The following is a 27635-nucleotide window of genomic DNA, read 5'->3' as shown; positions in this document are numbered from 1 at the left end:
CAGGCACTTTGCAGCCAGGCCCCATGATGCACAGGAACTCCATGATCATCCAATCAACCCTACTTAACTCAATGGGTTAAAAAATTAAAAAAAAAAAAAAAACATGAAACCAAGATAAGGATTAAGAGGGAAGAACAGCGTTAATAGGAGAGGGAAGAGGCCCCGGCTCCTGGTTCCCGGGCAGTGCATGTGGGGCAGGTAGGCCCTGGACCCCCAGGTCCCCGGCTGCTCGTGTGGAGCAGGTAGACCCCAGTTGCCCAGCAGTGTGCATGTGTGGGGTAGGCAGGCACCAGTTCCCTAGCTCCCAAGTTCCCCGGCTGTGTATGGGGGTGGATAGGGAACTACTGGATTTCCACACAAGATATGTGGGGCAGACTCACAAACAGGGATCCATCTGCAATCACCTCGATCCCAAACACATGACCCAGGCAGTGCCCACTATGCCTGAGATCCATATACCCCACCCCAAGCAGGGCCCCTCTGTGCCCTTACCTTAACTGTCACCAGCTGCCACAGTCAAGTCTACCACCAAGGACCAGGAATCAAGTACCAGAGAGACAACAGGACCCTGCCTGGTCACTGGGTTGGCCAGGTACCACAGGGCCCCACTCAGAATTCCCAGGACAGTGAATACACAAGAAAGACCCACCTCAGGCTCAAGAACACCCAGCCAAAACCTGTGAATATACTGCTGTCCCACTTCTACCTTGACAAAACTCAAACAAGGCAATCAACACATATTTTCCACAATATATATTAAGTGATCAGGACTAGTGTTCTAAACAGACAGGAACAGAGAATAAATTCCTCATGTCACATTATAGTTAAAATTCTCAACACTGAAAATAAAGAAAGGGTTCTAAAAGCTTCAAGAGAAAAATTGCTTGTTACATACAAAGGTAAATCCATCAGAAATACCTCTGATTTTTCAGTGGAAATTCCAAAAACTTGAAGAGATTAGAATTGAGCATTTCAAATCCTAGAAAACCATGGCTGCCAACCCAAAATACTATACCCCACAAAATTATCCCTCAGAATTGAAGGCAAAAGAAAAACATTCCATGGTAAGAGCCAGCTATATGATTATAGGAGCATTAAGCCAATCCTGCAGAAAATATTGCATAGAATAACCCAAACTGAAGAGACAATCACAACACAGAATCCACAAGAGAGAAAAAGTAACTATGGGTAGAACAGACATGAAAACATATAAAGTTCAAGAAAACGCAAAATTCCACAAAGCCTCCAGGTTGACAGGGATTAATTCATACTTTACATTTATAACTCTAAACATCAAGAGTCTCAAATCCCCAGTCAAAAGACACAGCCTAAAAAGCTGGATCTGGAAAAAAAAATGATCCATCCATCTTCTGTCTATAGTAAACCCAACTTACCAATAAAGATAGATACCACCGGGCTGGAGAGATGGCTTAGCGGTTAAGCGCTTGCCTGTGAAGCCTAAGGACCCCGGTTCGAGGCTCGGTTCCCCAGGTCCCACGTTAGCCAGATGCACAAGGGGGCGCACGCGTCTGGAGTTCGTTTGCAGAGGCTGGAAGCTCTGGCGCGCCCATTCTCTCTCTCTCCCTCTATCTGTCTTTCTCTCTCTGTCTGTCACTCTCAAATAAATAAATAAAAATAAAAAAAAAATTTAAAAAAAAAAAGATAGATACCACCTTAGGGTGAAAAGATGGAAAAAGATATTCCAAGCTAATGGAAATAAGAAATAAGCAAGGGTGGTTATATTGAAATCAATCCAAAAGTTATCAAAACAGATTAAAAAGGGGGGCTTTCATACTCATCCAAGGAATAACATATCAAAAGAATATTACAGTCATAAACCTATATGCACCGAACACAGAAGCATAAAATTTTATAAGGCAAATTCTGTTAAACAATAAAGCAAAAATAACCCCCAGCACAATTATAGTAGGAGACTTTAATACTCCACCATCACCATTAGGCAGATCATCTAAACAGAAAACCAACCATGAGATAAAGGAGTTAAGCAATATCACAGATCAACTGGACTCAAAAGACATCTACAGAATCTTACACCCTAATTCTGAGCAGCTCATAGAACCTTCTATAAAATAGATCATATATTGGAGTATAAAACATGTCTCAACAAATTCAGGAAATTCAACCTAATTCCATGCATTCTATGAGACCACAATGCAATAAAGTTAGAGATTAACAACAAGGGATAGAACATAAAATCCACCAACACCTGCAGGCTGAACCATTCACTATTGACTAATGCACGGGTAGTTGAAGAAATCAAAAAGTTTCTGGGATGAGCAATAATGGAAACACAACATACCAAAACTTATAGGACACAATGAAGGCAGTCATAAGAGAAAAGTTTATAGCACTAAATGCTTTTATTACAAAAACAAAGCAATCCCAAGTAAATAACTGAACCATACAACTGAAGGCATTGGAAAAACAAGATCAATCCAAACCTAATAAGAGACATAAAGAAATAATCAAGATCTGACCAGAAATAATTAATTGGAAATCAAAAACAATTAAAATTGATGAATCAAAGAGCTGGTTCTTTTAAAAAGTGAATAAGATTGATAAACCCCTAGCCAATTTGATGAAAAGGATAAAAGAGAAGGCTCAAATCAACAAGATCCGAAACAAAAAGGGGTATGTTACAATAGACCCTAATGAAATTGGGAGAATAATCAGGATATATTTCAAAGATCTGTACTCCACAAAATTGGAAAGCCTGGAAAAAATGGGTGAATTCCTTAATTCATATCACCTACAAAAACCAAACCCCGATGAGATAAACTACCTGAATAGAAATGTAAGATCAAATGAGATTGAAGCTGTAATTAAAAGCCTCCCCTCCACAAAAAAAAAGTCCAGGCTCAGATGGTTTTACTACTTAATTCTACCAAATCTTCATTGAAGAACTAATGCCAACTTTTCCCAAGCTATTCCACACAGTTTAAAAGGAGGGAACACCGCCTGATTCCTTTGATGAAGTCAGTATTACACTAATATCAAAACCAGACAACAAGAAAAAAGAACCATGAACTGATATCCCTGATGGATTTAAATACAGACATTCTCAGTAAAATTCTTGCAAACCAAATTCAAGAACACATCAAAAGCATCATCCACTTCAATCAAGTAGGTTTCATTCCAGGGATGCAGGATTCAATATAGGGAAATCAATAAATGTAATGCATCACATAAACACACTCAAAATCAGGAGCCACATGATCATCTCAGTAGATGAAGAAAAAGCCTTTGACAAAATTCACTCTCCCTTCATGATTAAAACACTGGAGAAAACAGGGATGGAGGGACCATGCATCAACATAATAAATAATACAATAATAATATAATTCCCATGAAGTTCTGGAGGTAGGCAGGGTGCATACACTCACCACTGCTTTTCAACATAGTACTTAAAGTTTTCGCTCAAGCAATAAGGCAAGAGAAAGAAATAAAAGTAAGAAAATAGCAATAATAATAGTAATAAGAATAAAAGGAAGAAGCCAAACTACCCCTATTCTCAGATGACATGATTCTGTAATTGAGAACTAAAAACTCCTACAAGTGATCAGTGCTTTCAGTAAAGTGGCAGGATATGAAATCAACACACCAAAATCACTAGCCTTCACATATATCAATGACAAAAATATGAAAAAAGAAATCAGGGAAGCTGTCCCGTTTATAATACACACACACAATCAAATACCTTGGAATCTCCTTAACCAAGGAAGTAAAAGACCTGTACAATGAAAACATAAAACCACTGAAGAAAGAACTGGAGGAAGGCATGAGAAGTTGGAATGACTTTCCATGCTCATGGATTGGAAGAATTAATATTGTTAAAATGGCCATTCTACCAAAAATACTATACAGTTTCAATGCAATTACAATCAAAATCCCAGCAACATTCTTCACAGAGTTGGAAGAAAAAGCAGTCTCAAACTTCATAGGGAAGCACAAAAAGCCTTGGATAGCCAAAACAGTACTCAATAAAAGAAATACCTCTGGTTATTATCACCATTCCTGATTCCAAGCTATACTATAAACCAACAACAATAATAATAATAAACAGCATGGTACTGGCACAAAACAGGCACATAGAACAATGGGATGGAATCAAAGATCCAGACATGAGCTTGAGTAACCATAACTACCTGATCTTTGACAAAGGGACAAAAATGCTCATTGGAGAAAAGACAGCATCTTCAGCAAATGATGCTGGAGAAAGTGGATAGCTATATATAGAAGATTGAATTTGGACCCCTTCCTCTCACCCTGCCCTAAAATCAACTCCAAATGGATCAAGAACCTTAATATAAGATCTGAAACTAAATCAGCTGAAAGAAAAAGTAGGGGGAAGAATCCAAGATATGGGTGTAGGGAAAGGCTTTCTGAACAAGACTCCAGTAGCCCAGGGAATCAGGCAAACACTCAACAACTGGAACCTCATGAAAATAAAAAGCTACTGTACAGCTAAGCAAGCCATCAACAGGGTCAAGAGACAACCAGATTAACAGGAGGAAATCTTTACCAACTATACCTCTGACAAAGGTTCAATATCTAGAATCTACAAAGAACTCAAAAACCTAAACAATTAAAAAAAAAAACACTCAAAACATGGGGCAGGGAATTAAATAGTGAGCTCTCAAAGGAAGAAATACAAAGGGCCATTAAACAATTAAAGAGATGTTCAGCATCTACTCATGAGAGAAATGCAAATTAAAATGACTATGAGATTCCATCTCACTCCAGTCAGAATGGCAACCATCAAACTTCAAATGACAGGCTGGAGGGATGGCTTAGTGGTTAAGGCATTTGCCTGTGATACGTAAGGACCCAGGTTCTAGCCCTCAGAACCCACATAAGCCAGATACAAAAGGTGACACACGTACACAGGTGTGCACATGCACACAAGGTGGCACACATGTCTGGAGTTCATTTGCAATGGCTATGGCTTTGGTACGCCAATTCTCATTCCCTCTCTCCCTCTCTCTCTCTCTCTCTCTCTCTCAATCTCTCTCTCTCTCTTTCTCTGCCTCTCATTAAAAAAAGAAAAAAATATTTAAAATCACATGACAGCACATCCTGGTGGGGGTGTGGGGAAAGAGGTCTCTTGATCCACACAATGAATACCAATTACTCCCCCAAAGAAGACCCTCAGCAGAATTGGGGCAGGGATGAGGGGGGCCTAAGAGTACAACCTTTATATTTTTAAAAAAATCAATAAATAATTTTAAATATTTTTTTAAAAAAAATTAGGGGCTGGAAGATGGCTTAGCAGTTAAGGCACTTACCTGCAAAGCCAAAGGACCCAGGTTTGATTCCCCAGGACCCATGTCAGCCAGATGCGCAAGGTGGTGCATGCATCTGGAATTTGTTTGCAGTGGCTGGAGGTCCTGGCTCTCTCCCTCTCTTTCTCTCTCTCTCCCTCCTTTTAAATAAATAAATAAATAAAAATTTTAAAAAATAAATATTTTCAAAAATAGGAGATAGAGAGGAAAAGAGAGGGTAATTATGGGGGATAAGATCAAAATACATTATATACATGTATGAAAATGTCAAAACAAAAAAAGTAAACTTATTCCATAGTTCCATCACATGACATGTTTCTAGTCTTTCTCTCACCATCTCTAATGAACTCTACTAGGGACCTAGCTAGGTAGATTCATTACATTTCTTATATTTCTATACTAAGTCAATATTTTTGCTACACTCTTGTGGCCATTCACTCCTCCACCTCCTTGATATAAAAATTGGGAATGTTCCCTAATAACTGTATCTGACCCAGGTCTTTTCAGAGGTGCCAGAGGAAAAAAAAAGAAAAGTAAAGGGCAAAATCAGCTGAGAGAAAGGGATTTTGCAGGATTATATAACTATTGTATAAGTAGGGACTGAACTGTGAACAGATAGAAAGTAATTTAACAACATTGTTAAAAAGAAAGGTAAGAACCCAGCACTCGGGAGGCAGAGGTAGGAGGATCACCATGAGTTCGAGGCCACCCTGAGACTACAGAGTGAATTCCAGGTCAGCCTAGACTAGAGTGAGACCCTACCTCAAAAAAAAAAAAAAAATTAGGAAGGTGGAGAAAATGAGAAACTCTGAAGACTGTTTTACAAAAAGATAAATAAGTTATAAAATGATCAATAAGTGAGGATAAATAAGATGTTTCAAGAAAAGGTGGTCATTGTAGATGTGCCACATCTTACATCACAATGCCATTTTTGTCCCTTTGTAACATCCATCACAACATGTACTTAATGTCTGAGTTTATTTTGCTTTGATTTTGTTTTTGGTCCATCTTGCTGTAAACTATAAGCCCCGTGGAGGCAAAAACACGGTCAGCCTTGTTTTCTGATGATCAGGAAGTGAACATTACATGTTAGTTGAATAGATTTAATCTATGTCAAAAAAGACAGTCTATTAGTAGTGTTAAATATTGATGACTTGAATCGTGTCACATTTGCTGTGTGGAAGACATTACACACGCCAAAGAAAATTCATGACCACAAGAAACCTATTTTGTAATGGAAGTCAGGTTCCAAACAATCATATTGCAAATGAGACTTCAAAATCCCCACCGGTTGGACAAGCTTGTACAGCAAGCTAACAGAAGGTGAGAATAACAATCAACGGTAAAAAGACAGCTTCTGCAAGTCTGTTTCTCCATGACAGTAATTAAAACTCTGGCAAAAAAAAAAAAAAAAAAAAAAAGTCGGTCGTGTATGGAAAAGTCCACAGATACACCATACAAATGTGGAGAAACTTGAAATTTTCCTCTGTATTCTAGAACAAAACAAGATTATCCTTTATTGTTTCATATAGGCAACTGACCAACCAGATACACAAGCATCAACATACAAACAAAAGAAGCATGAAAAAAATAATGAACCTTAACGTCTCCAAAAGAGCTTAATGAAAGCCTGCTGCCCACAGACCCCAAAGGAAAGAAGATTGACAAACTGTCTCACAAATAAATCAAAAGAATGATATCAAAGAAATTTAATGTAATTTTCAGACAGAAGAGAATACAAAAAGTTAAATAAAAGCAGGAAGACCATTATATGAATGAGAAGTTCAGCAGAGATAGAGATGATAAACCTCCCAAGCTCCGTGTGCTTGTGTTTTTGGAGATAAAGCCAAGTTGGCTTTGAACCTGCTGTGTGGGTGAGGATGACAGATAGGTAGGTAGGTAGGTAGGTAGGTAGATGGATGGATGGATGGATGGATGGATGGATGGATGGATGGACGGACGGACGGACAGATGGATGATAGATAGATAGATAGATAGATAGATAGATAGATAGATAGATAGATTTTATTATTTAGTTATTTAGTTAGTTACCTACCTGGGCTAGAGTGAGACCCTACCTCAAAAAACCAAATAGATAGATAGATAGATAGATAGATAGATAGATAGATAGATAGATAGATAGATGGATGGATGGATGGATGGATGGATGGATGGATGGATAGATAGATTGATTGATTTTGTTATTTAGTTATTTAGTTAGTTACCTATTTCAGGGGCTGGGGAGGTGGCTTAACAGTTAGGTGTGCTTCTTGCACAAGCCCGAGGATCTCAGTGAGCCTGAGACTGCCCAAGTCCAAATCTCCAGATCCCATGTAAAACAACCATATGTGCACCTATACCCTCAGTCTTGCAGGGGAGCGGAAACCAGGCAATCAAACCAACCCAACAGGCTAAGGAAACAGTAAAAAGAGACTCCAACCAGAAAAAAAGAAAAGAAAAGAAAACAAGACCAGGCAGAAAAGCAAAAGAGCAGACCACCCAACTCCCACTGCAGCCACCACCCACACTGCAAGCGAGCAGATGGGGGTGCCATGCAGGAGTACATACATGCATACGCCACACACACACACACCCCACCGTACCTACACTCACAGAGGTAAAAATACATATTAAAATGTATGCACTTCGGGCCAACACTAATGCCTCCAAGGCAAGGGATTCAGACAATTACTAACTTTCTTCCAGTTCCTTCACTGCCCATCAGCTCTTCACTTGCTCCCTCCCCAAGGTTTCCACCCCATGCATCAGTGGGCGGGAGGTGAGGCTAGGAGGACGGTCTTACAGGGCACACTGTAGTTCTGGAGGCAGCGGACCAGCTCCATGGGTCGCACTGCCTTCTGCCGGCTGTCCTGCATCTTCTCCAGCAACAAAAGCAGCTGGACAGGGATACTCCTCTTCTGCTCTTCTTCTCCCCACGGCACTGTTATCCTGCCAAGTAAGAACAGCCAGGCAGCTCCTTAGACCCACGCTTTTCCAAGGCAAGGGAAGACTCTTGAAGAACTTCAAAACACCTCCAGGCCACTCTCCACATGAATTAAGTCAGGACTATGGGAGGGTGTGGTACTTTGAATGTATGCCACCCCCCCCCCCAGTACAATCAGTGTTTTGTTAGCTTGTAGTTTGGCTCTGCCACCACCTGGCTGGAGGAGGTGTCACTGGGAGGATCTTAAGGTGCGGTGGTGGGTTTGAAATTCAGTCTAAAGATATACAAAGTGGGGCTGGAGAGATGGCTTAGTGGTTAAGTGCTTGCCTGTGAAGCCTAAGGACCCCGGTTCGAGGCTCGGTTCCCCAGGTCCCACGTTAGCCAGATGCACAAGGGGGCGCACGCATCTGGAGTTCATTTGCAGAGGCTGGAAGCCCTGGCGCGCCCATTCTCTCTCTCTCCCTCTATCTGTCTTTCTCTCTGTGTCTGTCGCTCTCAAATAAATAAATAAATAAAATTTTTAAAAAAATATATACAAAGTGTGCCTAGCTTGAGTGTCTGAAATGTGCTGTGCTGTGTGGCTTTTGGCTTGTAGCTTTTACTCTCTCAGCTTGGACCTGTGAAAGCAGGCCAGCTTCTTCTGCCATGATGGAACTTCCCCTGGGTCTGTAAGCTTCAAATAAACCTTCCTCTCTAACTGTGCCTGGTCTGGAGGTTCATCTTGGTGACCTGAAGCTCTCTGTGACAGAGGGTAGACTTGATCTGTGCGAGTTCACAAAATTGAGAGCAGCCCCAGACTACGTAGAACACTCTCTGGAGACAGGGGTCATCAGGGGACTGCCTCCGCCCCGCCCCCACCGGTCAAGGGCACACTAGAGGAGTGGTGGTCACACCACAGTCCAGGGCCACACTGGAGCAAGCAGGAGAACGTCGACCCTGAAGAACTTCCCACCGAAAAAGCCAGTACTGAGTTAAGTCCTAGGGAGAAAAGGCATCATGGAAGGAGGAACATTTTGGCACCCTTAGTTGTAGGCGACTCCGTGGCCAAGGGAAAGTAGAAGGAGTAATAGTGTACACTGGGCTGATCCAGTTCCCTTTTCACCAGGTCACTGGCTATCAGTCATGGCTGTATTTTATAAGCACCCAAGAAGTCTTTTAAATAGCACCCATGGCTAGGTCCCACCCACACCAACCAAAACCAAATAACTAGAGGTAGGAGCAGCCATTCATGGATTTGTAAACTTTGTAGGTGATTTTAATGAGCAGTATAGAATATGCAAGAAAAGGTCTTTTCTCTGACATTTTTTAAAAAGATTGTCTTTTTCTTTTTATTTATTAATTAGAGTGAGAGAGAGAGAAGGGGTACGTCAGGGCTTCCAGCCACTGCAAACAAACTCCAGGCATGTGCACCCCCTTGTGCATCTGGCTAATGTGGGTCCTGAGGAATCGAACCTGGGTCCTACGGACTTGCAGGCAAGCACCTTAACCATTAAGCCATCCCTCCAGCCCTCTGACAACTTTTTCGAAAATATTATTTATTTATTTGAGAGGGCGATAAAGTATGGGTGCATCAGAGCCTCTATAAGCCAACTCCAGAAGCATTCACGACTTTATACCTCTGGCTTTTTAGGTGGGTACTGAGGATTCAAACCCAGAGAATCAGGCTTTACAAGTAAGCACCTTTAACCACTGAGACGTCTCTCCAGCCCTTCTGACAAGTTTTTGAAAGAAGACTTAATGTCCAAGTCACTGTAAATAACCAAATCTAAAACATAAAATAACATGCACGTTTACAGACACTGACACTAATCGTTGCCCTACCGCTTCAGTATCTTTGTGAAGTCCACGTTCATCATGAATACCTGAATCAGGGCATTGAGGCAACACGTCTGCCCAATGTTGTGCAAACCAACCAGGCCTAGAAAAAAAAGGAGGAAAATGCCAAGATCAAGGCATAGTATTGAGCAAAAATCAAATGGTTTTTTTTTTGGTTTTTTTTTTTTGGTTTGTTTTTTTTTTAGAATCTACAATGGACATGAAATCCTGGGAAATATTTTCAACAATACAAAGAATTCACCAGGGATCTTGCAAACAATTTGGAGGACAGAAACCAAGCATGAGCCTTTGAATATCACATGGCAGGGCAAGCTTTAATGATCCATTAGGAAAGAAGACATCACAAAAAGAGCATATTATTTATTGGCGATTGAGTACTGTAGTAGCTGGTGGAAGAAAAAAAGGAAAAGAAATAAACATTACTGAAAACACATCTGGGGGAATTAAGTGCTCCCTTCATTGTGCATTCCAGCAGTTCTGTGTAGCTGAGTCCAGGTGCCAGTGGGCCTCAGGGATAAGAATAATGCCCATTTGGCCCATGCCAGGCTCCAGGGTGGGGTTTCTCCCCAGCTTCTACCACATAGATGGAGGAAATCAAAAGACAGCCATGAGGAACTTTCATCATCCCTGAACTACCGCCAAAGACCAAAAAGATATGAAAAAAAAATTAAAATACCATTTCTCTGACACATTGGCAACAAAACCTCCCTTTCCTAGCCCAAACCATGGGCTCAGCTGACCGCAGGTGGAGCCACTGAAAAACAAGGCAGCATCCCAAATCTTAGAATTTCTGGAAAAAGAGTTTTGGAAATAGGGTTAAAAAAAATGGAGCCAGGCATGGAGAGGATCGCTGTGAGTTCGAGGCCAGCCTGGGACTATAGAGTGAGTTCCAGATTAGCCTAGACTGAGACCCTACCTCAAAAAAAAAAGAAAGAGAGAGAGAGAGAGAGAGAGAGAAAGGAAAACTTCAGGAACAACAGGGTCTCCCAGATTTCCGCTCCCAAATCAGCAGGAGCGCCTTCTTGTAGCAGACAAAGGACGCGATGCCTCGGAGGACAGCAAGAACAGCTCTGACAGCGAGACGCCCGGGTGGGGACCCCTTTACCGTGAGAGCGGCCCCAGGCGCCGGGGTGTTCCCTTGGCAGCTCCCGCTTCATCTTCTCTTGTGCCTCCCCCAGGTCTGCGCGCGGCCGAGACTCAGCCAGGACTGGCTGGCAGGTTTTGCCCAGGAACCCAAACACCTTGCCCATTAGTGATCACGCCACAATCCCCAGGCTAAGGTTGCCTGGCCGGGGTCTCAGGATCCCACGAAGTGAAGTCGGGAAGAGTCCCCAGCCGGGGGAGGGGGGCGGGGCAGTGGACCCTCTGTGGAAAGAGCAAGCCGGCAAGTACGGCTTAGAGCGTTAGCAGCATGCACGCAGGCAGCTCTGACTTCTTAGAGGGAGAGTTGACGCCTGAAGCTCTAAGGCTGCAAATGGTGAAGCCAGGCCTGCCCGCGGTGCCTTTCCCCAGAGTGCACTACCACGACCTAACACTAGAGGGCCTCGGGCCCTGGGCTCTCTGTCCTAAGTGGTCTCAACCAGAAAGTGGAGCTGCTCACCCCACCCGCGTGCAAGGGTGTCAATCCCTCTGGCTAAGTGCTGCTCTCAACCAGACTCTCTCGCTCTCTGCACCCTTGCCTTCCTGGGCCATGCCTGCGGACATCTAAGCTCCTTCCTCCCGGAAGCCGATCGCCAAGGAAGGCCTGGCTACTGTCTATGCTCTATTTGAACACTTGACTCTGTGTGCGCTAATGTGAGGAACATATGTCTCTGCCCATGTAAAGTGGAGGCTCACTGCTCATGGACCCCCTTCAGCACAGGCACCCCTTCCTCCAGCCCAGAGGACAATTGGGGACTCTTTCATGCAAACCAGCGGTTCAAGAGCACAACAAAAAATCAGAGTATAGGGCTGGAAAGATGGCTTAGCGGTTAAGCGCTTGCCTGTGAAGCCTAAGGACCCCGGTTCGAGGCTCGGTTCCCCAGGTCCCACGTTAGCCAGATGCACAAGGGGGCGCACGCGTCTGGAGTTCGTTTGCAGAGGCTGGAAGCCCTGGCGTGCCCATTCTCTCTCTCTCTCTCCCTCTATCTGTCTTTCTCTCTGTGTCTGTCGCTCTCAAATAAATTTAAAAAAAAAAAATCACAGTATAAATGAGGGCATGTTACTAAAATACTGTCACTGCCCTTGTTTTGACTTCCTCCTGATAACACAGACCTCAGCCACCTGTAAATTCGCGCCCCGCCCCCCCCCCCCCCCACGCCAAATGCTTTGGAATCCCAGGAAGGGTCTATGTGTTTTGGAACTACAGTCGTAATTGCGGTACCCTAGCCCTGGCTGCTTCCATCAGACACAGCCGTCAGCTGGCAAAGGCACCTTCGCATCGCCCAGCTGGGTCGCTAGGAAGGTGGGAGGCACCCAGCACTTCCAGATGCCACGTGCCCTTTAATTTCCCCAAGCTCCTTCTGCCCGAGGCTTCCCCCTCTGCCAGTGTCCTCCATCACCCCCAGCGTGGCTCACAGGTCTGGGATGGGTTTAAAATCAGTGTTCTGTGTCCCCTTTCCTCACAGCCAGGGCATGTACACAAGGGCTCCACGTTTCTCTTCCCCTAGACACCACTCCCAAAATCAGCTGCAATCTGCTAGGATTCCCTTCCTACCTTCTTAGCAAGAAATTACTGGGTCAAAGTCAAAGGGAACAAAAGTAATCTTTTCCCATTAGAACAGTGTCTTATTTATCCCAGGCTACTATTGATGACCTTGAACTTCTGATACCCTTGCCTCCACCTCTCAAGAGTTAGGATTACAAACCAGGCGTGGTGGCACATGCCTTTAATCCCAGCACTCAGGAGGCAGAGGTAGGAGGATCGCTGTGAATTCGAGGTCATGCTGAGACTACATAGTGAATTCCAGGTCATCCTGGGCTAGAGTGAGACCCTTCCTCAGAAAAAAAAAAGAGTTGGGATTACAGATAAATCACTTCCAGTTTATGCAGATCTGGGGATCAAACAGCATAGCTTTGTGCATGCCAGGCACTCTACCAACTGAGCTACACCTTCAGCCCAAATGTAAGGTCCTTAATATATGTGGCTATAGACTTATACCAGTTTATAGTCTGACTAGTGAGTGTAAGAGGCCTATCAGGACTCAGACTAGATGAAGTGAGCTAAGTCTGTTTATGTTTATAAGGGTATATTTCTTTTTGTAAATATTTTTATTTATTTATTTATTTGACAGAGAAAGAGGGAGGGAGGGAGAGAGAGAATGAATGGATGTGCCAGCACCTCCAGCCACTGCAAATGAACTCTAGATGTACGCCCCCACCCCTTGTGCATCTGGCTAACGTGGGTCCTGGAGAATCAAACCTGGGTCCTTTGGCTTCGCAGGCAAATGCCTCAACTGTTAAGCCATTCCTCCAGTCTCTCTTTTTAGCTGAGAACTTTTGTTATATGAACATATTGTATGACGGCCATATTCTCATTCATGGAAGAAGTGAGTCTTGATCTGAGTTTATTAAAGAGGAGAGGGTAGGAGGGTGTGGGGTGGTTAGCTGGGGAGAGGGTAGGAGGGTATGGGGTGGTTAGCTGGGGAGAGGGTAGGAGGGTGTGGGGTGGTTAGCTGGGGAGAGGGAAGGAGGGTGTGGGGTGGTTAGCTGGGCATACTGCTACATTCTGAACTCCCTGCACTGAGAAGCTGAGGAAGAGGGAGAACAAGTTCAAGGTCAGCTGGGTTTCAGAGTGATACTTGTGTGAGAGAGATGAGGCAGGAGGAGGAGGAGAGAGAAATAAGGGGCATTTTCAGGCATAGCAGGTGGTGTGCCAAAGAGCATTGTTCGAGGAAAGAGGATGAGGGTGAGGCAGTACTGTAAGCAGATTTGCACAAGCAAATCAAGACCCAAAATGTAACAGGACTAAAATGTTCCAGAACTTCAGTAGTAACTAATTAACTAACATTCATGGAAACCCAACTCAAGACCATAATGAGGTGTCACTTTGTCCATCTTGTAAGAATAGGGAATTATTATGGACTTTAATTATTGCACATTGTACAAATGTACTGAAATGTACAAAACATGGTGGCCATGCCTTTAATCTTAGTTCTTGGGAGGCAGAGGGAGAAAAATCGCCATGAGTTCAAGACCAGCTTGGGACTAAAAGAACAAATCTTGCTGCAAAAGTAAGACATCAGAATAACAAATGGTTTGGCTAATTTTATTGAGAACTATTATTTGAAAACTTTAAAAAGAGGCTGGAGAGATGGCTTAGCGGTTAAGGCACTTGCCCACGAAGCCTAAGTACCCATGTACAATTTGCCAAATCCTATGTAAGCCAGATGTGCAAGGTGATGCATGGAGTTCATTTGCAGTGGCTGGAGGCCCTGGAGCATCCATTATTCCCCTGTCTCTCTTTCTCTCTTTGTCTCTGTAATAAATAAATAAAAATTAAATATAAAAATTATTTTTAAAAAACCAATGCAGTGAACTACAGAGGTGGCTCAGCTGTTAATGTTGCTTGCTTGCAAAGCCTGCCTCCCAGCTTCAGTTCCCCAGTATCCACATAAAGCCACACACAGAGTGGCTCAGGCTTCGGGAGCTCATTTGCTAAAGCAAGAAGGCCTGTCATACCCACATACTCACTCTTTCTCTCTCTCCCTCACTCTATCTCTTAAAGAAATACTTTTAAAAAAATGATTTGAAATGGGTATGGTGGCACACACCTTTAATTTTAGCTCAGGAGGCAGAGGAAGGAGGACCGTTGTGAGTTCAAGGCCAGCCCGGGGAATACAGAGTGAGTCTGGGCTAGAATGAGACCCTACCTTGAAAAAAAGCCACAAAAAATAAAAGGGATGGAGAGATGGCTTAGCAGTTAAAGCACTTGCCTGTGAAGCCTAAGGACCCAGGTTCCATTCTCCAGGTCCAACATGAGACAGATGTACAAGGTGGTGCATGCATCTAGAGTTTGTTTGCAGTGGCTAGAGGCTCTGGCACACCCACTCCCCTCCCCTCAAATAAATAAGGAAAAAATAAAATAAAATAAACTATGATTTGCTGTCATCTGTGGCAAAATGGATAACTCTATATAGCATTGCATTAAGTGAAATAAGTTAGACCCTGAGAAAGAAAGTCTACCTTTTTCACTTATATGTGGAGGCTTTAAAAAAAAAAAAAGTTGTTCTCATAGAAGACAGTAAAATAGTGATTATCATAGGTAAGGGTGACAGTTAAAGAGCAATAATTAATAGGTACACGTTTATGGCACATTTCAAAGTAGCTAGAACAGAGGGTTTTGAATGCTCCTAACACAGTGACGTAATCAGTATTTGAAGTGGTAGATACACTACTCACCCTTAACTGATCATCACACATTGTTGACCAGGATTGAAATCACACCGCACCTCACTGGTGTGTACAAATTGAGAATCAATTAAAGCTTTCAAGAATAGTTCAAAATATTTATAAACTAATGTATCTCTTAGGGACAGCTCAGCCTAAGGAAATGTAGCTCAAAGAGAAATGGTAACAGCAGACAATTTGTCCAGCTAGAAATAGGGTTTTTTTTTGTTTTTTTTTTTTTTCAAGATAGGGTCTCACTCTAGCCCAGGCTGTCCTGGAATTCACTATGGAGTCTCAGGGTGGCCTCGAACTCACGACAATCCGCCTACCTCTGCCTCCCGAGTGCTGGGATTAAAGGTGTGCGCCACCACACCCGGCTTAGAAATAGGTTTTTGAGACCAATACTGAGAGAAATTACAGGAAGCAGACTGGAGAGGACCAGCCTGTTTTATAGCAACATTATCCCACAAGGTAATAAAACACAAGGGTGGACAGGCCAGCCAGGTTCCAGAAGGACAGTAGAAAAGTTCAGGCTGGTCACAGAAGCCAGGAGGGACAGTAGCACAGCACAGGGAAGGAAAATGAAACTTACGCCCTGAGGAAAGTAAATAACAGATGTGGCAGATGTAAGCGCGTGTGACACACTCAGCAGAGCTGAACTCCCAAACGCCCCACTCCTGACTCAAGTAGTACTGGCCCTGAGCCACTAGCCTGGCTCCACCTTGCTTACAAATGAGGAGGGGACTGGAGTAAATCGTGCCTTGCAAGCATGAGGACTTGATTTCAATACCCAGAGCTTGTCTTAAAAAAAAAAAAAACAAAAAAAAACTAATCTGCCTGGCGTGGTGGCACAGGCCTTTAATCCCAGTACTCAGGAGGCAGAGGTAGGAGGATCACTGTGAGTTCGAGGCCACCCTGAGACTACATAGTGAATTCCAGGTCAGCCTGGGCTACAGTGAAACTCTACCTCGAAAAACAAATAAGCACACACACACAGACACTAGCCTGTGCGTGGTGGGGCATGCTTGCAGTCCCAGCATTGGGGAGCCACCAGAAGGATCTCTAGGACTCACTGGCCAGCCAGTCCAGCCCACGTAGCAAGCTCCAGGCCAGTGTCGCCCTCTGAATCAAAAGGGAGGTAGAGGCTGAGCGTGGTGACACACACCTTTAATCCCAGCACTGATGTAGGAGGATCGCTATAAATTCAAGGCCAGCCTGAGACTACATAGTGAATTTGAGGTCAGCCTGGGCAAGAGTAAGACTCTACCTGGAAAAACCAAAAAAGGAAAAAACAAAAAAGAGGTGGACAACATACCTCACCCAAGGTTATTCTCTGGCTTGCATACACACATGCACCCGCACACACATGTACATGCATAAAACATGTAAAAAAATAGAATAAGTGAATACAGCTTCAAAACTGGGGGGTAGGGACAAATAATGAAACTAATCGCATGGGCCACTCACCCCAGTTGTCACACAGACAGTGAGGATCAAGCAACAGAGCCAAGGACATATATGGGTGGCGGGTCCCTATTCTGCTTCTGAGAGGGCAATGAAATAAATTTAAATGTCCTGAAAGAAGCAAAGTTAGCAGCTCATCAGCATTATTCAAGTAGCCTTATTATCCTCCACACCCAATTTATCATGACAACAACTCATTTAGACCTCTATTTAAATTTTTTAAAAATTTATTTGCAGATAGATAGAGATGGAGAGAAGAGAGAGAGGGTGGAAGAGCCAGGGACTCCAGGCTGTGCAAACAAACTCCAAACACGTGAACCCTTTGTGAATCTGGCTGTACATGGGCACTGGGGAATTGAACCTGGGTATTTTGGTTTTTGCCAGCAAATGCCTTAACCACGAAGCTGTCTCTCCAGCCCCTTAGACCCCTTTTTTTCTTTCCTCCTTTCTCTCTCTTTGAGCCTCAAACTGGGCAATCCTCCTGAGCCTCCCAAAGGATAGGATTACAAAGACACACCACTACACCTGACTGACTGCATTCTTGATGCTCTGTTCTCATCTGTGCATCTTATGAGTAAAGGAAACAGACTGGGCACAAATAGAGCCTCCATTCCAGAGGGACCCAAACAGCAAGGCATCTCAGAGCTACCCTCCCCCAAAGAAACAGCCAGCCCTATGGAATCAGAACTATGTTTCTCTTTAGCAGTGCTCACTTTAAACATGTTCTGGAACCTGAAATACTGCTACAAGTCCCTGCTGCCCCTTTGGGACCTGGTCACATGGGACATGATTACAGAACAGCGTGACTTTTTACTCTTGCAAATCCAATGCGGCATAAAGGTGCCAAAACATGGAGTTCAGTTTTTAATAATAATAAGGAGGAGGAGGAGGAGGAGGGAAAGAAGACAGAACTTTTTAAGTTCTCCACTAGTGCTGGGCGAGTTGGGATGGAGCTGCGCAGGCAATGCCCTGGCCCCCTCTCAGCTTGGTGAGTCACACCACGTCCAGGTCTGCTCTGCTCATCCCTCTGGGCACAGTAGGTTAATGGCTAAGCACAACGGTGCAAATGTCAAGGGAAACTTCCTGAAGTGTTTTCAAAGACTCACCATGTTTTCTGAACTGATTTTGAAGCATTTCCATACTGTTAAGTACAAAATTCAATCCTCTGCTTTAATTTTCAAACACTGAAAACTCAGATTTCCAGAGTCTTACAGTGAAGATTTTGTTTAAAGATGTATTTGTCTTTCTTTTAAAAAAAAATTATTTACTTATTTGATAAAGAGAGAGAGGCAGATAGAGAGAGAATGAGCACACCAGGGCCTCTAGCCACTACAAATGAATTCCAGGCACTTGCACCACCTTGTGCATCTGGCTTATGTGGGTACTAGGGAATTGAACCTGGGTCCTTAGGTTTTGCAGGCAAGTTCCTTAACCACTAGGCCATCTCTCCAGCCCATTTCAGCTTTCTTTCAGAAAGATAGGAGGAAGAAAAAAAGAAAGAGTAAGATAAAATTCCCTGATTTACACCATCTGACAATACCATTTCTCTGTATAAACTCCCACTGAGCAGGGAAGCCCACACTTGGGAATTTTTCACAAGGGCATTTGTAGATTTGCAAGTGTATAAAATGATATTTGGTACTGCACCATATATACCAGTAACAATTGGACATATCGTAAATGTCCATGAACTATTTAAATAAATCTGTACTTCCCTTGTGATACATTACTTTAAAAGTGCACCATGAACTAACTGGCATGAGATGTCCGTAATATAGCAAATAGAAAACACAAGTTACCAACTTTAAAGATTCTAAAGACCAATTCTAAAGATTTGCAAAGGAAATTTGTCTGGAAAAGTATACACAAAAATGATGCTGAGTTAAAGATCAAGAGAAACTTATCTACGCATTTATCTGCGCCGTTTCGACTTTTTTTTTTTAAACAATCCAGGAACACTTTTTGTGATGTCTCTTTTTAAGTAAACGTAAAGCCACGCCAAAGGTGCAAATAAATAATCGGTTTGGGGAATTTTTTCATCGGCCCAGTATCTGCATGTAAATACAGACTTACTGTTATTTGCACGAAGTAAATTCCTTGATAATCCCGAAGCATGTATAGGAGCAGAGCTCCTCTGGCTGTCTCTCCTGGAAGGAAAACTAAACTGTTAGCGCAGACTTGCCTGGATCGCCTCGCATCAAGCCTCCCAGCCGGGACCGCGGAGCTCTGGCCGCAGACGCAGGGCCGTGGCTGGGAGCGGAGCGAGGACCCGCCCCCTCCGCAGCGCGCTTTCGTTTTCCCCGGGAAGCCGAGGAAAGTGAAACTGGAGAGCGAGAGCGACCGGGCGCCCGCGGCCAGCCTCGCCCGCATCCGCCCGCACCTGCCGGGGGGTGGACGCACGTGCCCGCTGGTGCCCTTCCGGCTGCGCCTCACAAACATTCGGCATTTGGTAATATAAAAGCAGGTTTTCTCTCTTTGTTTCTTTTTTCTTTCTCTGAAGGATGAAAAGCAGGCAGCAGACCTTGCTGAATGTTATGCCAAGGGGCAAAGAGAGACCAGTGGCTAGCCTTACCAGGAAGCTCGGAACCTGCTTTTATCCATACAACAGCCTCTGTGGTCTACTTTTTATTGCACGTGTGTGTATGTGTGTGTGTGTGTGCGTGCGTGCTGTTCCTATGCACGGGTTTATACACGTGTTCGCCTGTGCATTTTCAGGCCAGAGGTTGACATCAGCTGTCTTAGCCGTTCCCCACTGAACCTCACTACACCTAGAGCTCAGGATTGGCCAGTCAGTCCCAGGGATCCTCTGTCCTCACCCTCCCTGGAACTCCAGATGTGGGCCACCAGCCCAGCATTTTATGTGGGTTCTCGGAACCCCAACTCAGGTTCTCACGTTTGTGCAGCCAGCATCGCCCCCTCCCTGATCTTGTGGCTCTACTATTAAATCCCAATTTTATTGGACAAAAGCTTAAATATCAGAGGGGTTAAGTGATCCACAAGGTGGTGATTTTAAGTGCTGAGGCCAAGACTGTTTCTTCCTGGGTTGTTACTCCACACAGTCTCTAACCCAGGCTGGCCTCGAACTTGAAGAAGCAGACCTGCTTGAACTTCTGATGCCTCAAGTGCTCGGATTAGAGGCGTAAGTCTCCATACCCAGTTGTACGTGGGGATGGAGATCAAATCTAGGGCTTCATGCATACTAAGCAAGTTAGTTAGCACTCTACCAACTGGGCTACATCCCAGCTCTGAGATCAAGATTTTAAAGGGGAGTTCTATTTCTGCAAGGGAAAGAACAGGTCTTTGAATTACAAAACTGCTTATCCGGTGGGCATGAAGATGAAGACACTTCTTTCAAGGTAGAGTCTCACTCTAACCCATGCCAACCTGGAACTCACTCTGTAGCCCCCAGCCTGACACTTGAATTCCAGGTCAGCCTGAGTGAGATCCTACCTCAAAAAAAAACAAAAAAAAAAAAAACCCTAACTAAATAGGTAAATGTTGAGTATGCCAATTGTTCCTTTAAAACTTTTTTTTATTTATCTATTTTATTTATTTATTTGAGACAGAAAGAGAGATGGAGAGAGTGAGAATGGGCTTATCAGTGCCTCAAGCCACTGCAAACAAACTCCAGACACATGTACCATCATGTGCATCTGGCTTACATAGGACCAGGAGAATCGAACCTGGGTCCTTAGGCTTCGCAGGCATACGCCTTAACCACTAAGCCATCTCTCCAGCCCCAATTGTTCCTTTTTATTGTTGGGTAGAATTCTATATGATGAATGTACTTTTTAGGGGCATGGGGGATTTTTTAATTTATTTTATTTATTTATTTATTTATTTATTTATTTATTTATTTGACAAAGAAAGAAGAATGTGCCAGGGCCTCCAGCCCACAGCAAACGAACTCCAGATGCCTGCACCCCCTTGTGCAGCTGGATAACATGGGTCCTGGGGAATCAAACCAGGGCCCTTTGGCTTTGCAGGCAAATGCCTTAACTGTTAAGCCATCCCTCCAGCCCGGGTGGGGGATTTTTGAAGTAGGGTCTCACTCTAGCCCAGGCTGACCTGGAATTCACTCTGTAGTCTCAGGCTGGTCTCAAACTCACAGAGATCCTCCTGCCTCTGCCTCCCAAGTGCTGGGATTAAAGGCATGCATGTGCAACTATGGCCGGCTGAATGTATCGTATTTTAACCAGCTATTGAAGAATATCTGAGTTATGTTCATTTTTTGACCTGAGTTCTCTGCTCAGAAACTTCCACTCAGGTAAAACATGATCCTTGACTGCACTGCAGAAAAAATTCCAAAACATTCAGAGTGAAGCAAAGTTAACAAGTTTATGACATAGAGATAAGAGATAGTGTGTGCTTCAGATTTCAGCACGGGTGCTTAGACACACGTAAGAAAAAGACAGTTAGGGGCTAGAGAGATTGCTCAGTGGTTAAAGCACTTGCTTTCAAAGCCTGATAGCCTAGGTTAGATTCCCCAGTACCCACATAAAGCCAGATGTACACAGTAGCCCATGAATCTGGAGTTTGTTTGCTGTGGCAAGTGGCCCTGGTACTCCCATTTCCTCTCTCATTTTCTCTCTCTCTCTCTCTCTCTCTCTCTCTCTCTCTCTCTCTTTCTCATGCATGCTCTCTCACTCTTGCTCACTCACTCTTTTATTCTCTTTCTCTATGCTTGCAAATAAATACATAATTTTTTAAAAGACAGAACATCCCCAAGATATTGGTGTGGGCTTCTTGAGAGAAAATATTGCTTGGTTGTCTCTGCAATGGAGATACATACAATTGACATTGTTCAAGGAATGTAATTTTTTTTTAATTTTTTAATTTATTTATTTGAGAGTGACAGACACAGAGAGAAAGACAGATAGAGGGAGAGAGAGAATGGGCATGCCAGGGCTTCCAGCCTCTGCAAACGAACTCCAGATGTGTGCGCCCCCTTGTGCATCTGGCTAACGTGGGACCTGGGGAACCAAGCCTCGAACCGGGGTCCTTAGGCTTCACAGGCAAGTGCTTAACCACTAAGCCATCTCTCCAGCCCAAAGAATGTAATTTTTTTTAAACATTATAATCTTATATCCCCTCTCCCCCAGACCACCCAAAAGGCAAAAGATTCTTGCCTGGCATGGTGGCACATGCCTGTAATCCTGGTATTTGCAAGACAAAGGCAGGAAGATTATCACAAGTTCAAGGACAGCCTAGTGTATATAGCAACTTCCAGGCCAGCCAGTGCTACATGCATGGTAAAACACTGTCCAAACAAAAAAAGTTACCTTGAGCTGGGCATGGTGGCACATGCCTTTAACCCCAGCACTTGGGAGGCAGAGGTAGGAGGATCACCGGGAGTTCAAGGCCACCCTGAGACTATGGAGTGAATTCCAGGTCAGCCTGAGCTAAAGTGAGACCCTACCTCAAAAAAAAAAAAAAAAGTTACCTTGGCTTTTGATGGCTGTGTGTGATGTCCAAGGGAAGGCTTCGTCAGGGAAACATGGGCAGCCTCACTGTAGCCAAAGGACCATCCTCCCTTCTGAGAGGGAGGCCTCATCCCTGCCAAAGCTGTCCTTCTTTGTTCCCCTTCCCACCCTCGTTGAACACAGCCTCTGCACCGTTGTGATGCTCCTGTGTGGTTTCTGTGGGAAGCAGGCACCTCTTGCCTGGAGAAAAGTATTATTCCTCACGGCTAAAATTAGCAACTGGCTTTACTTTTGTGCCACCTGTAATTGTTTCTCCTAGTCCTTTCAGACTGTTGTTGAAAACCCCAAAAGCTAAATGTAGGAGTTGATTTAGGATGTGTGGCATGGTGGTGCATGCCTTTAATCTTAGCACTCAGAGCTAAAGCAGGAGGACCACCATGAGCTGAGGGCCAGCCTGGACTGCAGTGCGTTCCACACCCAGGCCAGCATGGACTAGAGTGAGAGCTTGCTTATCAAAACAAAAGTGGGGGGGGGGGGCCGAAGAGATGGCTCAGCCTAATGACCTGGATTCCATCCCCCAGTACTCACATAAAGCCAGATGCACAAGGCAGTGCATGTATCTGGAGTATGCAGTGACTAGAGGCCTGACAAGTCCACTCTCTCTCTCTCTGTCTCTCTTTCCTTCTCTTTCTTCTCACTGTCTCTGCTTGCAAATAAATAAAAATCATAAAGGAAAAAAAAAGTAAATTTAATGGTCCCTGGATTACCACTATCTGTTTTGGTAGCTTCCTCCTAATCTCTGGAACAGACTGATGAAATAGGTACCTAGAAAAATTTGATCTTGCGATTTTTTTGAAGTAAACTTAATTATCATACGTGTATCATCTTTAAATTGTATCTTTTGTGAACCTTCTTGCAACAAGAACCTTCTGTGATATGCTTAGCTTTCTGGTTTTATGCTCACCTACTTGCTTCCATTTTGAAACAATTCTTTTCTTTTAGGACAAAACCATGTTATCATAGTGAGTCTTTTTCTCTGAAATCATTTGTCTTTGTTTTTTAAGCTTCTTTATCAGTTACCCTCACATCGCTGGAACAAAATATCCAACCAGAAGTAGCTTAAGCATAGAAAGTGTTTATTGTCAGTTTACACTTGCTGGTTTTATTTGTTTGTTTCTTTGTTTGTTTGTTTTGGGGGAAGTGGCTTTTCGAGGTAGGGTCTCCCTGTAGCCCAGGCTGACCTGGAATTCACTATGTAGTCTCAGGGTAGCCTTGAACTCTCAGCAATCCTTCTACCTCTGCCTACCGAGTGCTGGGATTAAAGGCGTACACCACCCTATCCGGCTTTTTCAGTTTATAGTTTTGAGGGGAACAGTCTGTCCTTACGGGGGAGTCATGACAGGAGCAGATAGCCAGTGTCACATCATCACATCATCAGGAAGGAAGGAAAGCCAGAGAAAAAAAAGAAATGGGGCTGGGTTATGATACCTCAAGGCCTGCCCCATGACACACTTCCTCTGACAAGTCTCTGCTTCCTAAAGGCTTCACAAACTTCCCAAATACACCATCAACTGAATACTCAAACACATGAGTCCATAAGGGGCACTTTATATTCAAACTACCACACTTTTACCAAAAATATATTCCACATCGCATTTACTTACTTTTCTTGTTGCTGTGGCCAAATACTGGAAGAAACAACTTAAAAGAGGAAGGATTTATTTTGACACACAGTTCTAAAACATACAGTCCATCATAGGGCAGAATACATGGCAGTATAAATGGAACATAACTGGACACAAAGTTTCTTCAGTCAGGAAACAGAGAGCAAACAAAAGGCAGAGCCAGTCTGTCAAAAGTCCATAACTCATGTCCTCCAGCGAGATTCCACCTTCTAAAGGTTCCACAAACTTCCCAAACATCACTTCTAACTGATGACCAAGTGTTCACACACTTAAGTCCATGGGGGACATATCACATTCAAACAAAAATATTCTGCCTCTTGCCTCATAAAGTCATGGATATCTCATAACACAAAATGCATTCATTCCAACTTTAAAAGTGCCCATAATCTTTAACAGTCTCCATGTGCTTCAATAGTCCAAGTTTCTTCTGATACACAAGGCAACCACTTAACTGTGAGCCCCTGTAAACTCAAACAAAAGAAAGGAGAATTACATGTTTCCAATATGCATTCCCAGGCCCATTCTCAAAGTAAGGAACAGGAAGACAGCAAGAAAAGATTGGATCCACGCATGACCAAAGCTCAGCACTGCAAATACTGAGCCCTGCAGCTGTGTGTCCACGCCTGAGGCTCGTGATGGAATCATTTGGGCTCCAGAGGGTCTGGTAGCCCCTCCCTTCTGGCTCTGATTGTTTCAGAACGTGTCACCTCTTCTGTGGAGTAGCTCCACTCAGTGCCAGTGTCTATGGCTTTCTTTGGTGGACTTCCCATAATCCTTGGTGCCCTCAATTCCTAGGGTCTCCACTGTGACTTAGGCTTCACCTTCATAGCTATTGCTGCAGTCAGGTTCACATTGCTAGTAGAAATCACCCGACCAAGAGAAGCTTTTGGGGGAAAAAAAAAAGTTTATTTTGGCTTACAGACTCGAGGGGAAGCTCCATATGGCAGGGAAAATGATGGCATGAGCAGAGGGTGGACATCACCCCCTGGCCAACATAAGGTGGACAACAGGAACAGGAGAGAGTGCCAAACACTGGCATGGGGAAACTGGATATAACACCCATAAGCCCACCCCAAACAATATACCACCTCCAAGAGGCTTTAATTTCCAATTGCCATCAGCTGGGGAAACTAGCATTCAGAACACCTAAGTTTATGGGGGACACCTGAATCAAACCACCACAGCTATACATAATGGCTTTTAGGGGTCTCATAAGAATCTGCTGGGCATGATGGACTAAATACAAGCTTGAGGTTGAAATCAAAAAGTCATAAGGGGGCTGGAGAGATGGCTTAGCAGTTAAGGTGTTTGTCTGCAAAGCCTAAGGATCCAGATTTGATTCTCTAGTACCCACATGAACCAGATGAACAAAAAGTTGTAAGGTTTTGTTTTTGTTTTCTGAGGTAGGGTCTCACTCTAGCCCAGGCTGACGTGGAATTTACTCTGTATTCTCAGGGTGGCCTCGAACTCATGGCAATCCTCCTACCTCTGCCTCCTGAGTGCTGGGATTAAAGGCATGTGCCACCACGCCCGGCTCAAGTTCTGATTTTCTTGATGCTTCCTGGAATTCATTCTTGCATTTGGTCTTCATTAAGACTTGGTTGTTTGAGATCTTCTATTTCTTAACTTACCTTCAATTTATTCATATCTCTTTGGAGGGTTCTAACATTTTCTTCAATCAAGTTAAGCCTACTGTCAAAAGCTGGATGCTCTAGGAGGTGATTCTGTTCAATTTCATTGAAATCATTATTGGTTCTTTGATGGTTTGCTTCTAATTAAGTGATTTTTTTTTGATCAGGGTTGCATTGGTTGTTGTGTTTTCATTTTGGCAATGAATTTTTGTTGATTTTTCTATGATTTCATTGGAGGCTTCCATTGTAACAAGGCATAACAAGAAGAGACTGGACCAATATAAATTAATAACCATCAGACAAACATAAACAGTGATGAAAATCTCTGGATTTTAAATTTTTTTATTCATTTATTTATTTATTTATTTTTCCTTTAAGTCATCTCTTCTTAAAAGAATTTGTATTTATTGAGCCTTTTCTGGGTAGATTTTACCTCTAGGCATTTTCCCATTGTCCCAATGTAGAGCAAGCACTTGGCCTGCATTTAGACCATTATACTACGGGTGGGCCTGGTCAGAAACAAACTATCTACATACTGAAGCAGGGTACTACTGACAGCCTTCTTGGGAAAGGCTGTCATATCTGTACATTATATCTAAACATTCTGGGGGGGGGGTTGTTTAGATCATTTGGGTCTTTTTATTATTATTACTGGATTTTTTTATTTTTATTTTTTTGGTTTTACGAAGTACGGTCTCACTTCTAGCCCAGACTGACCTGGAATTCACTATAGAGTCTCAGGGTGGCCTCGAACTCATGGCAAACCTCCTACCTCTGTCTCCCAAGTGCTGGGATTAAAGGCATGCACCACTATGCCCGATTTGCTGGATCTTTTATTTAAAGTCCAACAGTGGCCAGACAGAGGCAAAAGGCATAAATTAACATAAGAGCTTAATATTGTAAGCCAGCATCAGACAAGGCAATCTAATAGTCTGAATCTTTGCTTATATTGTAATATTTATGGTTATACTCTCTTACTGGCTGTTTTAGACCATGTAGGTAGCCAAAATTAATGATGTATTTTCAGAGGTCAGTTACGGCTCTGTGGGAGAGGCTCTCAGGCCCTGTGAAGAGCTCTGCCATGCTCAGCATTGTGAGAATAAACCAAGTGCTCACTGACCACGCAGCTTTCTTTAGAAGCATTTGTTGTGACTCTGCTTTGCAGTTACACTAACTTGGGGTTCATTTCTAGGTCTCCATGCCTGATTCCACAGCTCACACAGGGACAAGGCCTCCCAAAGCAAGGCACCATGGGACCTATCAGAACCAGGGGACTGGGAGGAGCCAGGGAACAGAGATCTGGCCTGCTTACTCAGTGTCGTGCCCTCCAGCACACACACCAGCTCAGGGAGCAGGGACCCCATTTTACAACCTTTTGAGAATAGAAGAATCTGGAATTTCCTCCTGTCTATGATCTTAGTTGCTTTCAGTGTTCCTTCTGGGGTCATTCAATGTTAAGAGCTGATCATACACTGTAGGTCAGTGGGCTTGGTAGAGGACTTCCCCACAATGAATTTCCCACTACGTTGGTGTTGCTGAACAGACACAAGGACAGAGCCTTCCTAAACATGCACTGCTTGGGACAGAAATTACTCTGCAGCCTTAGGACTGTGAGTCACATACATACTCGTACACACACATTCATTCCAAGTGTACTTTTCATACAGACTCCAGACAGCTACCTCCCCCTCACACATTCAGTCATTTATTCAGAAGCTATGCATTCCTATTTATGCATCTATTCTATTTACAACTCCAGAGACCAAAAATCAGACCTTGAAATGCTTCAAGTATAATTCAGATTCAGACCTTGAAATTCTTCGAGTTTCAGAGGAGACCAGTTCAACTCCAATAACACATCTGAGCTTCAGATGAAATCTCTTGTGGATGGTCGGTCCATGCTGGCTCAGACTCAGACCTCAAATCACTTAGAGCATAATTCAGACTCAGACCTCACATTGAGGATTTTTCAAACCAAAACC

The 27635-nt window shown here is 43.6% G+C and overlaps 2 protein-coding genes across 6 annotated transcripts in view; both read right to left on the bottom strand.

The window, feature by feature from the left end:
* The window catches only part of Usp18 (ubiquitin specific peptidase 18), a 31510-nt gene extending 12353 nt beyond the window's left edge, over positions 1–19157 (bottom strand). For 2 of the 4 annotated variants that reach the window (XM_004669130.2, XM_045137610.1), the window contains exons 1-4: positions 19097–19157; positions 11189–11448; positions 10069–10165; positions 8107–8252 (exon numbers count right to left, since the gene is read on the bottom strand). In XM_004669130.2, coding sequence (XP_004669187.2) covers positions 8107–8252; positions 10069–10165; positions 11189–11333 — 388 coding nt within the window. In that variant the 5' untranslated portion in view covers positions 11334–11448; positions 19097–19157. Of the gene's footprint in view, positions 1–8106; positions 8253–10068; positions 10166–11188; positions 11449–18987 lie in introns of all 4 variants that reach the window. The other 2 variants (XM_045137609.1, XM_045137611.1) reach the window with 2 other exon arrangements.
* Positions 19158–24065: 4908 nt separating this feature from the next.
* The window catches only part of Tuba8 (tubulin alpha 8), a 56775-nt gene continuing 53205 nt past the window's right edge, over positions 24066–27635 (bottom strand). The window contains exon 6 of one of the 2 annotated variants that reach the window (XM_045137660.1): positions 24066–24905. The gene's annotated coding sequence lies outside the window, so the exon portion shown is untranslated. The remainder of the gene's footprint in view (positions 24906–27635) is intronic. The other variant, XM_045137659.1, reaches the window with a different exon arrangement.

The sequence above is a fragment of the Jaculus jaculus genome, chromosome 18 (assembly GCF_020740685.1).
Source record: "Jaculus jaculus isolate mJacJac1 chromosome 18, mJacJac1.mat.Y.cur, whole genome shotgun sequence".
Classification (NCBI taxonomy): Eukaryota; Metazoa; Chordata; class Mammalia; order Rodentia; family Dipodidae; genus Jaculus; species Jaculus jaculus.
Note: the sequence above shows the minus strand (reverse complement) of the source record. Positions and strands in the feature narration are given on the sequence as shown.